The sequence below is a fragment of the Micromesistius poutassou genome (assembly GCF_964030765.1).
Source record: "Micromesistius poutassou genome assembly, chromosome: 12".
NCBI lineage: Eukaryota > Metazoa > Chordata > Actinopteri > Gadiformes > Gadidae > Micromesistius > Micromesistius poutassou.
The window spans coordinates 12612405-12629796 of NC_140282.1; the positions used below are offsets into that span (position 1 = coordinate 12612405).

General features: G+C 44.2%; 2 protein-coding genes across 2 annotated transcripts; one reads left to right on the top strand and one right to left on the bottom strand.

The window, feature by feature from the left end:
* Window positions 1–3055: 3055 nt before the first annotated feature.
* Window positions 3056–10375, top strand: cilp (cartilage intermediate layer protein, nucleotide pyrophosphohydrolase). Its single transcript, XM_084476244.1, has 9 exons — window positions 3056–3161; window positions 4743–4892; window positions 5401–5427; window positions 5570–5839; window positions 6026–6205; window positions 6290–6595; window positions 6921–7029; window positions 7263–7411; window positions 7702–10375. Exons 2-9 carry the CDS (start codon window positions 4838–4840, stop codon window positions 10083–10085), a joined length of 3480 nt encoding a protein of 1159 aa, XP_084332370.1. The 5' UTR covers window positions 3056–3161; window positions 4743–4837; the 3' UTR covers window positions 10086–10375.
* Window positions 10376–10598: 223 nt separating this feature from the next.
* On the bottom strand, window positions 10599–16837 carry eif3jb (eukaryotic translation initiation factor 3, subunit Jb). Its single transcript, XM_084476245.1, has 8 exons — window positions 16760–16837; window positions 16505–16593; window positions 13910–13964; window positions 13648–13742; window positions 13260–13356; window positions 12812–12982; window positions 12598–12671; window positions 10599–11901 (listed from the first exon to the last, which is right to left on the bottom strand). The coding sequence occupies exons 1-8, from the start codon at window positions 16770–16772 to the stop codon at window positions 11773–11775; spliced, it is 723 nt and encodes a 240-aa protein (XP_084332371.1). The 5' UTR covers window positions 16773–16837; the 3' UTR covers window positions 10599–11772.
* Between the last annotated feature and the right edge of the window lie 555 nt (window positions 16838–17392).

Consider the following 17392-nt stretch of genomic DNA (forward strand, 5'->3'; position numbering starts at 1 on the left):
AGCGGTGTGACAGCAGCCAGTGTAGGAAGTGCTCTCCCTCGCCGTGCGCCTGCGAGGGCCCCTAACGACAGTAGCAGAGGCCTCTGTGCATACCTTCACTGGTGGACTCATTACAGTCGACCCCCCCGGCGCCCTCAACCTCTGGGCCAACTCTGGCCCTGTCACGGCCCTGTGGTGGGCTCCCATATCCCACCGCCGGGCCCCCAGAGCTGGGCTCTCAGGCCACACAGCGGGCTGAATAAGGTTCCCTCGCACCGTTGTGGTTTCACAAGCACCAAAATGGAGGAGAAATATGTAGTCATTTAGCAGTCACTTTAGGCCAACTTTACAGTGATTTGTGAGGGAATGATCCCTCTAAAACATGGTCTGGACATTGGGGGTCAACGCAGAACGCAGTTGAATGGGGAGTTAAACCCCCTAGCCACTACTAAACTATCCATCCCCAGAGGACGAAGGGAGATGTAAACCAATCATCATCCTATAGATTCCTTTGATTGATGTATGGTGAATTAACTGAAATAAGTCGGTTAACAATCAAATAATATTTTGGACGGAAGGCTTGTCATAACCACTGGAGGCCATGACAGTTAAAGCACTCCCATGTTTTGGTCTGAGTCATCACGCTTGCTGGAAAGTTCCCATATTTCCCACTCAGAATCCCAAGGAGTGAATGCTTTTTCCCACTTGGAAGATGGTCGTTACGGTTGGTCCCATAGGACTTTACCTCTGAACCCAGCACAACCTCTGGTCCATCTCTGGTCCATCTCTGGTCTATCTATGATCTTAATCACAACCCATTACTATTTAGACTAATGTCTTTACAGGACAAAAGCTAATTATTTTCACCATATTGCTGTCATTTTGTCAAACGACTCACTGTTCATATTAACACTCACTCTTAAGCCTAACCCTTGTGGCCCAACGATATTGCAATGAAGATGTGTATCATTTTAAAGTGTCCCAAAACACTAAACTGCTAAATCTTTAGAAATCATTGATAGCTACATCTTTCACACTCACTGTCCTTTGTACAAGATGGAAACGTGGCCTTGTTTGGGACACCTTCCTGGGAGCTATTTACCAACCGATGTGCCAAACCAAACATTGGCTGTTTCCCTCGGTTGCCCAGAGACAAAACGTAAGGTGTTTTAGCCTTGCGTTGTCCCTCCCTCTGTTTCCTCCTCCATGTGCACTGTCTTGTTTCATGAAGACATGAAGACCCATAAAAGACCAGTTCTCGTAAGACCTTCACATTTAGAATGGCTTGTAAAGTCTTCCTTTAGTAAAAAGCACTTATGCGCTGCGAGCTGTGTCACACAGTGCTGACCGGCAGACAGTTTGGTCTGTGGTCAACACCAAGTACAAACAGCAAGCCCCATGGCAGGGTTTCCAGTCTGCTTCTGAGAACTTCTGAGAACTGCGGTTTCTTTGTACAGTATAACAATAAATATATATTTTTTCCGGTTTGGGGTTGATACAGCCACAGGTGATCAACGTCAACGTGCACCCAGATTACTGTTATAATCCGAAATCCTGTTATAAACGCCATGTCTGGACATATGTTTCCCAGATAAACCTTGTTCTAAATGACTCCAAATGCTTTAAAGTCCAGCTGGAAGTGTTTGGCTGGAGAAATGGCCTGCAAATTGCTGAACTACATCCTGATGTCCCCTTTACTGAACATATCCCGCCAAGTCCGCTACCGGCTGCAGAGGAAACAGTAATCGGTGGAAAATGAACATGATGTAATGGTAGAATTAGTGGAAAACAAGGTTCTGTAAATTCCCACCGTAGACAAACTTCTCTATAGAACATTGAACAGCATTTTATAGCCTTGATCTATATTTAGATTATATTGTAAGAGTCCACCACTTAACCACCATCATTTAAATGTATTTCATTCTGTACATTTGGTGAAACTGTTCGGAAAAATGTGTTTTCCACAGTAGCATTGCTTAACAAGTAGCAATAATTATTTACTACAAAAATATGGTCCCAAATTGATGAACCAACTTGTTTTTTTTTACCATATGACATATGACCATATGTCATCTATAACATTTGCGTATTACATTTATGTATTACAGTTTGGATTACAATTATCGATTACAATACGGATTACATCAGAGAATAACATTTAAGGATTACATACAAACAGATTCAACTTCGGATAACATTTATGGATGACGTTTATCTTAATATCTTAATATGTATGTTATACATCTTATACATCTGTTTTTTATAGTATCAATAATATATTAGTATCATTTCAATAAAACACCATTAATCCTCCTATCTATCACTAGAAGGTGTGTTCCTTCTCAATGTTCCTTCCTTTAAGGTAAGGTTGATCGTGGCCTGCTCTCCTGAGTTGACCCTTAAGAAGGCTCTGATTGGCTTAAACAACAGGTGAGTGTAGTTGATACCTCAGCCTTTCAAGTGTTTACTCACAAGCAACCGATTTAAGCACATGCTTGAGGTGGAACAAAAACCTATAGGACACATCAAATTAGGGTTACTAAAAACATTGACAGACCTGACAGCTTTGATTCTGTTTTCCTACACAGTATTCATCCTCAAAGAACCCGTATTGCTGTTTAATTGATGACCCACAAGATTGTGTTGCAATTGACATTCTGTTTTGTAATTGTTCCTGTATATATTATCTCAACTAATTCAGTATTTTTTTACATACATTTCAACTCGTAAAGGTAACATTGAAAAGCTCAAGGCACTATTGCATATATCTCTATATATTGAATTGCGACCCCCCTGTATTATGGATTATGGACTGTGGATTGATCATTCCTGCCAATCCACAGCCCTAGATACAATTCCTAATGTTAAAATGTATAAAATAAAAGGGTCTGCTTTTGAAACTTGTCATGCATCTGTGTTCTTTTCTCAGTTGGGAGGGGGGGGTGAGATAGGGGGTGAGAGGGAACAGAAAAAGGTGGTGGGTTGATACCAAACATGCTGGGGTTTGAGGAATGAGTGGGGGGGTTAGTATAAGAGTGCGAGCGTAGGGGGCTGTCGGAGTTTAGTATAGGAAGGAGGAGAGGGTGGGGTCTGTCACGCAAGAATTGAGAAAGAGCAATTCAGAGAGAGAGGGAAAGAGCTCTCAGGATCCCAAACCGCACAACTCACCACACCAGAGAGAGGTAAGAGAGCTCAGATCCTGACATTATTTCTGTCCATGTATATCCTATTCATAGTGATTGAGAAGTGTGTCGTTGTCGTTAAAAAACTGTTATTGGGTTGTAAAACCAGGCGTCTGTTGCCAATGTCACAGGAAATGTGCTTTAGGACAAGATGTTTTGAGTGATAGACCTCATCCCACATGATCTTATTCTCATCACATCCAAGGACTCAGTGACATTTAGAGGAACAATAAAATCATTTCAAACTATTTAAAGAATTCATACAAAGTATTTTAATGAGCAATTAAAAAATATATATTTTTGAAGATATATACTTTGAAGATACAAACTAAACATGTGCAGAGTGTTATATAGATCGCCTGATTCTGGTGTCCTATGAAGCTGTGATTGTTCACGCTGCAGCTCTACTTTGCTTGTGTTGACATTAGACAAGCTGGTGTTTCTTGTCTTGGGGATGCAGAAAGACTTTAGTGCTCCCCTGGTGCTGGCCTGATTGCTTATCCAGATGTGTAACCTGAGTTCTGTGCGTGTCCATAACAGTCTGCAGCTCAACGTGGTTCTGCTGCTCTATCGAATTTATGGGGAAAATGTGAGGGATTATCACTCAATTTCCTCTAAGTTCATCCAGTAAGACGATTGTGCTCAAAACTGTCTTGTTATCGTTAGTCAGCCTGGTACAGAAAACTGTAGGACTAATTATCCTATACTACACTTGAAGATTTTAGGTACAACTATGTGGTATAACAGTTCATGAGCCTTTTATATTTGTACTTTTATCAGAATGACCTCCAACCTAAACAAAATAATGGGTCTTTTGTCAATATGACCCAAAATGCCCCAAATTACAGTTTGCTGGTCTAGCGCCGCCTATCAACTGGCCAAAGAAACATCAAGATGTCACATAGTTCAAAGTTGTCTGCCAAAACAAAATGGATGACATTAGGTTTATTCTCAGTTGAAAATGCAAAATTGTAACAGTGCCTGCAATCAAATGTGCTTTGATAACAATTCTAGCAATAAATGCACATTTCATTTTCGTTATCTTCAGTCAGCGAATGTATATGAAGTTTTTAGTTTGTTAGTTATTGCAGATTTTTTTTATCGTTGCCATGGTGATTCATATACAAAAACACAAAAACACTTTGTTATAATCCGTCCCACAGAAGAATAAATGTCTTTACGTTACATGAAATAACACTTAACACAACAGCTCAGAAGACTACCCAACGAAGCAAATACATTGATTCAAACAACGTTGAAGCTGATTGGTTTCAGGGCTAGCATCGTCCATAAGAATCACCATGGCAAAAATAGAAACCGTTGCATTGACTAACAAACTAAACATCAAATACATTCACTGACTGAAGATTATGAAAATAAATTGCACATTCATTGCTAGACATGTTATCAAAACTCCTTTTAATGCTGAAACTATCTCAAAATGTTGCATTTTCCACAGAGACTATAACTAATGTCGTCCCTTTTGTTCTGGCAGTATGATAGCATCATATTTGTGCATTGCTGTTGTGGATCTGGGTTTGTTGTCAGTATGTGATCTCTGCTTTCATCTTTCATGAACAGAGTGGCAGACAACACTATCTTTAGAGTCCCTGGTGTGACACGGTTCTACCCAGAGGTGAAAGGTCAGAGGTCGCTCCGAGCTACAAAGTGTCAGAATGTCCGTGTGGCCCCTCCTTCTTGTCCTTGGCGCCATGGCGACCACCTCTCGAGGTTTGGCTCTCGAGTTTCTCTTTGTCGCATGCATTTTGCACAAACACACAGTACACACACACACACCTACAGAAAACGCATACATAGACACACAGATACAAAATGTACAGACACACAAACACAGTAATACAAACAGTACAGACACACATATTCACAAACTCAGATTGAACTGAACTTTGTAATCCTGAAGGAAAAGCAACAATGCTCTGGTATAATTCAATAATAACATGTTGGGAAAGAAAATATTGCTGCCATGCCAAGCTGTGTTTGAGTCCTCATTTAGGCCTAATGTTACCTTGACTGTCTTAAATACACATAGCTTTAGGTTCAAATATAGTCTATAGTCTATTAGTATTTTCTCCATTTTCCCAGGACAAATTCAATCACTGATGTATTGTTGCTTCATAGAACCAACAATAAAAGTATGTTAGTTAAACACACAAAAACGATATAGTGGAGTACTCTTAATGATACCGATTTTATGTGTCTGTGTGTGTATTGTGTTTAGGATCACGAAGGAATGACCATTCAGAAGGTATGATCGCATTTCTTATCTGAAATTAAAACAGAAAAAGTGCATGTAGAATCAGATTGGTGCAGTCCAGTTCCTAAACGGCCCCGTGTAGACCCAAACAGCTGCTAAACTCAATCTCACGGTCTCATCCTCGTACCTTCAGCCAACCACGAGTGGACCACCTGGTTCAACGTGGACCATCCCGGGGGCCGTGGGGACTACGAGCAGCTGGAGGCCATCCGCTTCTACTACCGCTCCAGGGTGTGTCCCGTCCCCCGGGCCCTGGAGGCCCGGACCACAGACTGGGTCCCGGCCCGCGACACGGGGGAGAAGGTCCACGCCGACCCCACTGTGGGGTTCTGGTGCCTCAACGAAGAGCAGGGCCCGGGGAGAAACTGCTCCAACTACTCTGTCCGCTTTCTCTGCCCCAAAGGTGGGTGTGACCAGTGGTCCACGCGGCCCGGATGAGTTCATTTAGGGCAGGATGTTGTAGCGGGTAAGGGGGTTCCACTCCCAGAAAAACAAACAAAGTCAATAGTAGTCGTTATACAATAATTGTGATGTAATGCAAAACCGCTATTCCAAACATATATTAATACCCATGCTTGTATCTATCTAGATTATAGTGAAATCCTACAGGGAGTCTGGGGTCCCTGGTCTGTCTGGAACGGGTGCCCGGCCATGTGCGGCAGGGTTGGGGTACAGGTGCGCTCTCGGAGCTGCCAGTCCCAGACTCTGTCGTGCAGCGGCTCCAAAGTGGAGGGAAGGTCCTGCGACGGCCCTGAATGCCCCAGGGCGGGTAAGCTGGGTTTCCTACAGGTATCCTCGTCCATTATATCGTTGGCTGTTTGTTATTGACTTTATATTATATACTACTCTGTAGACTGCCATCTGCATTGCATGATGGGAAAGGTGAACGCTGAGTGCGATGCGTGCACGTGCGAGGGGCACATCCTGCTGGGCTCAGTCCGCGGGGCGGGAGGACTCATCGCGGAAGGCGCCACCATCGTACGCTCGGGAAAACTCCTAGTGCTCACCGACCACAACGGACACTTCCGGATCCCCGGTGTCTGTCCCGATGGGAACAGTACGCTGACGGTCAGCGCCCAGAACCACTCCCCGCTGGACGTGTTGGTGCCGCTCAGCAGTGAGCCCACCACAGTGCTCAGCGTCCGGCTGGAGAGGACAGGTAACTGGAGCAGGAGCTTTGAGTGTCAACACAGCATCCACTATTTATTTGTCTGGTCATCAAACGTACAAGTTTTTATTTAAACTAACAGATCCATTTACAAATTGCTGTAAAAATGACACCGGACCTTACCCCTAGACTACCCTGATCCTGGTCTTTTAAATAGAAAAGCTAGTCAATCAATATACTTTATCTGAATTGTTTGAGGCGTTCATCACAGCTAGTGAAGTCCATAACTTGATCTGTTCACCACGAGTCCTGTCCCATATCAATCACTTGCTCGTACATCCACGGTGATGAGGTATATTGTCTTTTTTTCTCAAAGAGAAGCTTCGTGTGCTGACGAACCCTGAGAGCAAAGCCAGGCGAGAGGGTCACTCTGCTGTGTTTTGCTGCCAAGTGTCCGGAACTCCAAAGCCAGAGCAGTTCCAGTGGTAAGCAATCCCCAAAATATAGTCAACTTAAGACTGATTTGAATATATATTAAGAAGTACTACCACCGCTTTAATATGAGAAACACACTTTGGTTAAAACCTTTAGAGTAAATAATAAATACACATTTATTGTGCATTTAGTTGTTTTAGCTGTTTTTGTCTAATCGTTTGGTATAGAGTAAGTTTGAAAATTTGGGTTGCAACTTTTCACTTCTTTCCTTGGGATCCACCAGGTTCCACAACGATACTCTCCTCGAGCACCGGTCCGACAGCACGTTGGTCCTGAAAGACCTGCGTCTCCCACAGTCTGGAGAATACTACTGCAGAGCCAGCAGCCCAGCCGGCACCATAAAGACCAAACCAGCCCTCCTCACCGTACTAGGTACAGGACAACCCAACTCAGACTACTCTAAGGAGGCCAGCAAAGCCATCCACACTGTGGAACTAAAAACTATACCCAAAAAATAATAATCATGGAACAGTGCGAATGCTTTAAATGACACATGAATGAAATACAGTTCATCATCCACAGTTCCCAAAGCAATAGGCCAAGCCTTAGGGTTTGAAAGACATAGAATAGGGTTGATGGAAAACACTTAGAGACCATTGTCCTCATTTGTGAAGAATCTCGTCCTCATTCTTTTTTTTTTTAAATCTGCCTCTGTCCTGCAGCTAAAAATCAGCCGTCCTGTAACCCCACACCTGAGCCGCACCTCATTCGCCTGCCCCACGACTGCCCCCAGAACTCCAGCGATTCCCTCTACTACGACGTGGGCAAATGTCCCACTGCCACCTGTGCCGGCCAGCTGGACAACGCCAGCCGCTGTAAAGACAACGTTGCATTCTGCTGTGGCGTGGCGAAGATGGCCAAGCGAGATATATCGTGCCAGGGCTACCAACTCCCTACGATGGTGGTGACGGCGTGCGGCTGCCAGAAGTGTGTGGAGACCAAGGCTGTCGTTCATGGACGAGCCGTCGCGGCAGATACCGGGGAGCCGATGAGGTTTGGCCATATCTTCATGAATGGAGAGCGAGTTAGTCGCACGGGGTACAAAGGCACCTTTTCTGTCCAGGTGCCCCTCGATACAGCCAGGCTGGTCCTGACCTTTGTGGACAACATGCAGAAGTTTGTCAACACCACGAAGGTGCTGCCGTTTAACACCAGGGGCGGTGCCATCTACCACGAAATCAAACTGCTCAGGAAGAAGGAGCCTGTCATCATCAGCTCCACAGAGACCAACACTCTAGAGCTTGGAGAAGCAGAGGGCCAGGATCCGATGGTCCAGCTTGAGATCCCTCCTCACTCATTCTACAAGCAGAATGGAGAGGTGTTTGTGGGAAACGTCAAGGCTAGTGTAACCTTTCTCGACCCTAGAGATGTTTCCACAGCGGCAGCAGCACAGAGCGACCTCAACTTTGTGGGAGAAGCTGGCGACACCCTTCCACTGAGAACGTATGGGATGTTCTCCGTCGACTTCAGTAGCGAGCAGGGAGGGGACACTCTGAACGCAGGTGAGGTCAAGGTGTTCCTGGACTCCACTCAGGTGAAGATGCCCGAGCATCTCAACACCATGAAGCTCTGGTCGCTGAATCCTGAGACAGCTTTGTGGGAGGAGGAGGGCCATCTGCAGATGGAGAAGAAAAGAAGAGGGAAGAGAGAGGAGAGAACCTTCTTGATTGGCAACATGGAGATCAGGGAAAGACGTCTGTTCAACCTGGATGTGCCCGAGAACCGCAGGTGCTACGTAAAGGTCAGGAGCTTCCGCAGCGAGCGCTTTATGCCCAGTGAACAGGTGGAGGGGGTCGTTATCAGTCTGATCAACATGGAGCCCACCCCTGGATTCTCCACCAACCCCCGCGCCTGGGGCCGGTTTGACAGCGCCATCACGGGTTCCAACGGTGCGTGCCTTCCAGCTTTCTGTGACGATCAGAGGGCTGACGCATATTCTGCCTACGTCATGGCCAACCTGGGAGGGGAGGAGCTGGAGGCTGTGAACTCCTCACCAAAATTAAATCCCAACCTCATCGGTGTCCCCCAACCCTTCCTGGGAAAACTGAACTACCGCCGAACGGACCATGAGGACACCAGGTTGAAGAAGACAGCATTCAGCATTAATGTGGCAAAACCAAACTCCAACACCCCAGAGGAGTCCAACGGACCAATCTACCCGTTTGAGCGTTTGAAGGATTGTGAGGAAGCGCCCTTCAGCGCACCCCACTTCCGTTTCTCCAGAGTGGAAGGGGACCGCTACGATTACAACACGGTGCCCTTCAACGAGGACGACCCAATGAGTTGGACGGAGGATTACCTGAGCTGGTGGCCCAAGCCCATGGAGTACAGAGCCTGCTACATCAAGGTTAAACTCAGCAGTCCCCACGAGCTCAATGTACGCTCGCGCAACATGGGCGGCACCCATCCCAGGACAGGGGGCCAGCTGTACGGTCTCAGGGACACCCGCAGCATCCGTGACATGGACCTGAACAACGTGTCTGCTGTGTGTCTGGAGTTCAAATGCAGTGGCATGCTGTACGATCAGGAGCGTGTGGACCGCACACTGGTCAGGGTGATTCCCCAGGGCAGCTGTAAACGAGAGAACGTCAACACCATTCTCCAGGAGTACCTGGTGAACCATCTGCCCCTGGCAGTCAACAATGACACCAATGAGTTCACAATGCTGGCCCCCCTGGATCCACTCGGCCACAACTATGGCATTTACACCGTGACGGACCAAGACCCGCGCACCGCCAAAGAGATCGCCCTGGGCCGCTGCTTCGACGGGACCTCTGACGGCACGTCCCGCGTCATGAAGAGCAACGAGGGGGTAGCACTCACGTTCACCTGCGGAGACCACGATGCGACACAACCGAGCGTGTTCCAGAACTCCCAGAGTTCATCTGGCCAATCAGGGGCAAGCGCGGGTGGGCGAGGAGACAGCCGGCCGAGTCGCCGCCGGCAGAGAGAGGGCGGGGCCAATGCACCGCGTGGCAACCGAAAACGCAACACTAGGGATCCAGCCGGAAGACGCACACAATCTAGAAGAGAAACCATAGCTTAGGTCTCTTATTAAGTCATTAGTGATCAGTGTTGATTGTGAAGCATTTTTTTGATATTATTTCAATTCACTTTTATTAAGGTCATCTTTGGTTTAAATTCAAACATGTTTCAGGTTGTTTTTTTGGTGGGGGAATGTTTAAAGAAAATAGATTTCCCGATAAATGTTAACCTTTTACCATGTTAAATATTTACTTGAAATTGTAAATATAATATTTATTGTAATTTCCATGTGAACAATTCAGTTGGATACAATTTGAATTGTTAACCACTGTTTCACCTCTCAACTCGTATTAAACAGCTACATAACGATTGTCAGGATGTTGACAATATATATTTTTTCAGAAACATGCATGTTTAATTTGATAATTTGTATGTATCAAGACTGAAAACAAGAATATATAGTGATGAATAATACACAGAAATGTTGATAAGCTTTTTATGAGTCACTTGTTATTTTTTTTCCACATTGTAATGCAAATTAATTAATTTTACTGAACAAAATATTTGAAGGGTCCTGATCCAAAAGTACTTCCACAGGTAAGGGTCACAGCATTAACAAGGTCGGGAACCCGTCATCTAGATCCACACTAGACAGTTCTCTCAAAACAGAAACTGCAAAAACTGAGGTTTGTTTTCTACCAGTGATTTATTAAATTAAATGCATATAAAAGAGTGCTGCTATGATGGGACTTGTCGTGGAGACTGGTCAGTCAGTAGAAAGTCGAGGCCCTGGGACCAGGTTGTAGAGAGAAGTTAGCCAGGCCTCGCTCCTCAACACACTTGATACAAGCCTGCAGAAGCAATGATCAGGAGACCAGCGGAGGGCAAGTCAAACCACTTGACGTATCCAAACTCTGCATTAGTAGAAATCAAATTAGTAAGTCATACTTTTGTCATGCACAAAAAAAATACCTATAATGCACCCTTTCTTTTGCTTTTCAATTCATAAAGGAAAAATTCCAGAGAATGGCAGAGAGGATGTTTATTACCCTAGGCCATCCATATTTGCTTCAAATACAATGGGTGTTAGGACTGATCACATGTAGCACACCAGTCTGAATGCATGAACACAGCAACTCCTTGAGGACTACAATTAATCATTACCAAATAACTCCTGTATTTGGCGACCAGAGTCATAGATACTATATAGTTTCCTGTGAGGCAAATTAAGAAGAGACCTTTAGTATATACAGACATTCTGGGTAAAGACGTTTGCATATAACCACATGTGTTTCTATGTCCTTATTTAGAACTGCAATACTTTATCTGCCACTTTGAAATGAGCCACACCTCTCAAATCTTAGCAAAAAAATTAAGCCCTGGAGTTAACAGAGCCCAGCAGTTCAAATGTACTTTCCCTTGCATCTGGGTCACCCAGCGGATACTAATTGACGAGCGAGAGCGTCTCTTGGAGTTTGAGGCCACACAAAAGGCAAATCCATACGCCCATATCAGATACAACGGTTGTGTGCGACGGTAGACGCTCCCCGGTGAAGTCCCTCTGGTCATTGAAGCAAAATGAAGGGGCAGGTTTGGGGGGGTTGGGGGCCGGGGGGTAGGGCGGTCATCTTGTTCAGGACTTCCAGGATGGCACTGGGGCAGCATGAGCAGATACAGCTGTGTTTGGGATGGTTGATGCGGGGCGGGGAGGGCAGGGGGTCGGTGGTGCGCTGGTGAGGGAGCCAGTGTCACATGAAGTCCTCGTAGTCCTGGGCGTAACCACCGTCAAACGCTGTATAGTCCAGATCGTCGCGCATCTTGCCCTTCAGCCCACCGCCGGGCTGCCCGCCCTTCTTTTTCTTCTTGGCTTTGTTTTGCTGTGAACGCAGAGCGGCACACGCCATTTAGAGCGCACCACAGATTCAAACCATTCAAACCGTTCCCCACAACAACAGCAGGCCCGGTCGGTCGGTTGCAAACTGGTGACCAATTCCTGATTCATGCTACATTTTACTAAACAAAATTGTGTAAGTGACCCATAAAAGCCTGTCAGTGATCTTCGGACCTACTATATGAAGCAGGGCTAACTATACCAAATAAGTTGCATTCATTAGAAATTTAAAAATTGTATGAATTTATGGTAAATTGTGTTATATGATCGTCATCATAGTTATCTATGCCTTTTTATCACTGCGACTGCAAATTTAGAGAAAGGGTGTTTGAATCCCAGCCAAAAACAGTGGGTTCACTGGCTCTTTAAGTTGACAGGCTAACCTTATCACCCGCATAATTACTTCTAAGGTTGAGCAGCAGTTGAGTCATGATCCGCCCTACTCTGCATTTTATTGGCTACTACCCGTTGATAACTGGATGAGCTGTAGACCTCCCCTCTCAGGGGGAAGATACCATATTTATCACTTTGACACTGCTTTTGTAATATGCCAAATCATTAGTCAAACCCCATATGCTCATTAAATGGTGCTGTAGACTTACAGCACCATCTGCTGGATGAAATCAAACTCACAAAAATGGTATTTCCCCAGAATGAAAATAAATGAAAAATGGTAACTCACTTTTTCTTGTTTCTGCTTTTCACTAAGTAGGACTGTAAGGGCATTACTGATTTTCTTTAAGTCCTCTATTTCCACTGTAAGACAGAAAGGATTGCTTAATACAAATCTTGCAGGGGGGAAACAACAACATTTAGTCTATAGTGAAAGTAGGTTTCTAGTATCACTAGATATAATATACAAATAAATTGATAGTGGTAAAGACTGTGAAACTTACATGAAATACAGAGTTCCCGAAACAAGGAATCCAAAAAATTGGAATAATGCACAGACTTCTCAAACTGGCATATTTTTTCTTTGAGCAACTTCCCAAACTCTACGAAGTCTTCTTTAGAAGACGGGCACATAGCATCGATACCTGCCACGTTGATTGCCGTATTGCTGATACCTGCAGAAGACAAAGTAAATTTTAGGACTCAAAATATATATATATATATATATGCCGTGTTCAACACCAGGAACAAAAGAGGTTTGCAAAATAATTGTATTGATATTTATTTAAAAAGTTCAGTATGCTTATTTTTATTAATACTTTTAATAATTAAATAATACTTTTTCCTTTAATCTCAGGGAATTTATTAACATTCAACATGTTGACAGAAAGAAGAAAATGAACAATGAACAAAAATGAAAAATGAACAAATAAAGGCGATGACCTTACATACCAAAAGCATCTTTAGCTAGCTCCAGGTCAGCGGCCTCTTGTAGCTTCTGAACCCTTAGCTTCTCCAGTTGCTGCTCCTCTGGCGTTAGCTCCTCTTGCTTTAAACACAGTCACACAAACAGAAAGTTAACCCTAACTGCTGGATAGAAAAAAAAGAACTTCTCTTAAATTGCTGTTCAGCCGAAAGGAAAATATATTGATAGTTCAATATTTTAATTGTCAAATCAAAAAATAACTTTGAATGCTAAAGAGTATTGGTTTGGTACCAGCTGAGATGCAGATGTCTAAAATGGGAGTTAGTATCAGACATGAAAAAGTGGTATTGGTGTAACGCCTGAAAAAAAAAACCTTCTCTTTAGAAAACTGGAAACCGCAGAAAAATACCCTACCTTCTGCTTGATCTCCTCCTGTTTTTTCCTTTTCTCTCGGTTTTCCTTCTCCTTTATTTTCTCGCTAAGCTTCTTCTTTTCCGACACCTTTGTCTCTGAAAATGACAATAAAATAATAAATTAATGGATGCATGACTTTCAACATGTAAAATTAGATTTTTATGTAAGCAGCATCCAACAGTGACTAGTTATAGAAAGTATACTTGTACGTAGAAAATAATCTTTAAATCATTAATTGATGGTATTTTTTTATTTGTATTACCTGCTTTCTTTATCTCCGCTTTTTTCTCTTCCTCATCATCATCATCCCAGTTATCCTGAAAAAGAAGGACCTCTAGATTCAGTCTTACAACTTTAACCAGTAGTATATGATGGGTAGAGTAGGCCCATCTAAACTCATGACTCCTACTTTAAGCGTAAAGGCTTAGTTATGGTTCCAAGTTGACACAACACAATGACCACTCAGTCGCTTCAACGCAGTTGTGAACCTGTTTTGGTTCTGTGTCGAGTTATAGTGAGCAGACCAATCACAGACCTCACTGCTGTGTCGCCTCGACGCAAGTTTACACTTTTTGGGAGGCGCACGTCAGGCCCTTGCGGTTGACGCAAGGATGGTCCGCAAGGACGTAATGGGTCCGTAAATCCCCTTGTAGTGCATCAACGTGGAACCATAACTAAGCATTAAGTCTCTTTAAGATCAACATACACTTCATCATAATAATTTTATCTTGTGGACTTTCAGTTGACACTGTTTAATACTAGTTATCTCCTCCAGTATAGTTGCATGCACTTCCTGGCTGATAAGCAATAGCGTACCGTAGGGTTTAAGTCAGGGCCTTCAGTAACGAACTCCCCAACCCCAAAACACTCAGGCATACCCACAAATGTCATATTAAGTGCCGATACAGCCAACACAGCCTGTGCATCACACTCTGCACTAATGCATAACATCAACAAGACAGTTGATCTTCAACAACAACAGTGCACACCACTGTGCATTACCGCAGCTAGACTAATGCAGCATCACCATCACATCTTTCATTATGTCACTCTGCAACCAGATTGCACATCACACACATGACACAAAAACAAGTTTTCACAGTTCTTGTTGTAATGTTCACTGGATGCTCTCACACCTTCTACTTCAACAGATTCAATTAAGTATGGCGACAATGTTACAAGTGCACCGCCGCCAGCCCAGGAGTAGAGAAGAACGGGTGTGAGTGAGAACGGGTTTATTTAATATGCTTATTAAGCGGCATCAACACTGAAACACAGCATTACTGTTTAGCCTACTGCCCAAATTCCACCAATATATTTTTGTTTCCAACCATTACAAATGCTTTATAAACCACAGTACCACAACAACATTATCGCTCCTCCTACACAGCCTACAAAGTAACACTCACACTGGTGTGAAGGCATAGTAGTTCATATCAACTCTCTCACTACCCGCCACCGTTTCAAACTTTGCTGATGACATCAAGGGGGGGCCAGCGCCGGCATATTGCTGGGCCCTGGGGGCGTTCTATCACTACATATCAAAATTTGCTTGGCTGATGACACACGTCAGTCAAATTTATTATCCAATGGGAGGTGCCAGCTTCAGAGGAAGGCTAGCAATACTTCTAGTGCTGGCCCATGTAGCTGTGATGCGTTATTCAGCTGAGCTCAGCCTTACAAAAAAAAAAATATTCTGGAATTATATTGTAACATACTGAAAAAATGTATGGAATTAAGATGTGTTCAGACACATTAATGTAATTTTAAAAATATATAATATATATATATTATTTCGATTTTGTCAGGGCCAGGAGAGAAGGCCCTGCTGGCCCTGACAGCCCACCACTGCTGATAAGTCAACTTTATTAGGGAGGGGGATATATCTGATGGAAGCAATTCGTCTCCAACATCAGAATTTCAATTGGCAATAAACAGCATCCTGTATGAGGCCACACACACACACACACACACACACACACACACACACACACACACACACACACACACACACACACACACACACACACACACACACACACACACACACTCTCTCTCTCTCTCTAGTGGACGCTTAGGGAGCCTTCGCCAGCCCTTTCCATTGGGGACTTAAGTGAGGTCCTTGTCTGGACTGCGAGAAAAAGGAAAATGTAAGAATATTCAGGTAGTGAACAAGCGATTATGGGCGTGTGGCGTACTGTTGTTATGAGGCCCGTGTATAGGATTGACTTGGAAAGTTCCAGGCCCAGTAAGAGTTGAGTCATCACCAGATCATGATTTCATCCCAAAGTGGCTAAAGTTGGTTAGCCGGCTAACGTTTCCAACACAAATGCCCAGCTAAACACAACACATTCAAAAAGGGACCAGCATCATCAACTGCTTATTTACAGTGACATCAGAAATATCGCATTAAGTTACTGCTGGGTGGTTTCATGGAGGCTCCCTCAAGCTATCCAACATGAAATGGCCTGGTCGAGTAGTTCATGTTGGTCAAACATCAACAACCACCCTTTTCACGAACACAAAGCGTTTCTTTTATTAGCCGGATGAGGGCACATAACAGGGATAATAGAACCAACCAAGCGCTACGTTTTGACCTCAACATAACATATACAGAGATAAAGCCGGACATATGTTGGAGCCCCACGAGTTAGCATTAGCTTAGCATACAACCAACACAGGTCCACCTGACGGGTTAGCTTTAGCTTAGCACGGTGTGTAGTCCCATCTGACAGGCGAGCATGGCGTTAAAATGTAAGCGATTACACCACCAACCGGACCACCTAATCGGGGTATTAACGTACGGCTACACCGATTATGCACCTCATATTACACACGGTGCTCTCAATGGCGATACCTTGACATCGTCGTCTTCATCTTCGCCTTCCCATTTATCCTGCACTGCCGCCTTTTTGATCGGCTCGTCCGGCTCGAAGTTGTCGGCGTCTGTGGAAAAAGATGACCGTATTCGTATTAATATATGGGATCATCCGAGTTCAAATACATCTAACGCACACCTATACTTAAACATGAAGGCATACACGTCGTCGAGCGGTCTTAATTTGCCAGATAAGACGTGGATCTCTATGCCTTAAACAAGTTAGTTTCTCACCCCAGTCCGCCATGTTGGTTGTGTTTGACAGGATCCGACGCCCAGCCGGTTGGAATCAGCGGAGCGACGCCTCACTGACGGCTGTCTCCTCATGTGCCGCTGGAGCACTTGGTTGGCCCCCAGGATACAACGACTCCGACCTTCTAGATGCCACTCATTATCTGATACAGAACTCGGAGGGGTGCCTCACCTGTTACTCAGGACTACAATAAAAAATAAAATAAAAATGTATATAGATCAAATGTATAGATTATTTAATTATTGGTACTACCACTGGCGTAGGTGTCGTATGGACATGTTGGGAGAAGGGAGGACACATTGGGCAGGTGGTCTGGAGCCCTCTGATTCTATGTATGGCGGAATGTCTTTATGTCAACACAAAAATAAAGCACCAGGTGCCAATTTTAAATGTAATGGAATATAGTGCAGTAAGCTCTCAGGCATTCTGTATTGCTTTCAAATATTTATTCTGCTCTAGCTCAACTTTTCCCTTTTTATATTACCCCTACTGAGTCAACTCACGTATAGGCAGGATTAACTCTTCTGTGCGCTTCTGTTTTGGGGACTTAAAAGAGACGGAATAAAATAAAGAAGACATCACTCGGAGGCATTGTTGCATCTGAGCATTGTGTT

What these genes read in the sequence shown, in the direction of transcription:
- cilp (XM_084476244.1), top strand. Translation starts at nt 4,838, where the DNA reads ATGTCCGTGTGGCCCCTCCTTCTTGTCCTTGGCGCCATGGCGACCACC. An exon ending in CATGGCGACCACCTCTCGAG is followed by an intron (nt 4,893 to 5,400) that starts GTTTGGCTCTCG and finishes TATTGTGTTTAG; the next exon opens with GATCACGAAGGAATGACCAT. An exon ending in CCCTGAATGCCCCAGGGCGG is followed by an intron (nt 6,206 to 6,289) that starts GTAAGCTGGGTT and finishes ACTACTCTGTAG; the next exon opens with ACTGCCATCTGCATTGCATG.
- eif3jb (XM_084476245.1), bottom strand. An exon ending in ATGAAGACGACGATGTCAAG is followed by an intron (nt 13,965 to 16,504) that starts GTATCGCCATTG and finishes CTTCTTTTTCAG; the next exon opens with GATAACTGGGATGATGATGA. An exon ending in AGGAGGAGATCAAGCAGAAG is followed by an intron (nt 13,357 to 13,647) that starts GTAGGGTATTTT and finishes CTGTGTTTAAAG; the next exon opens with CAAGAGGAGCTAACGCCAGA.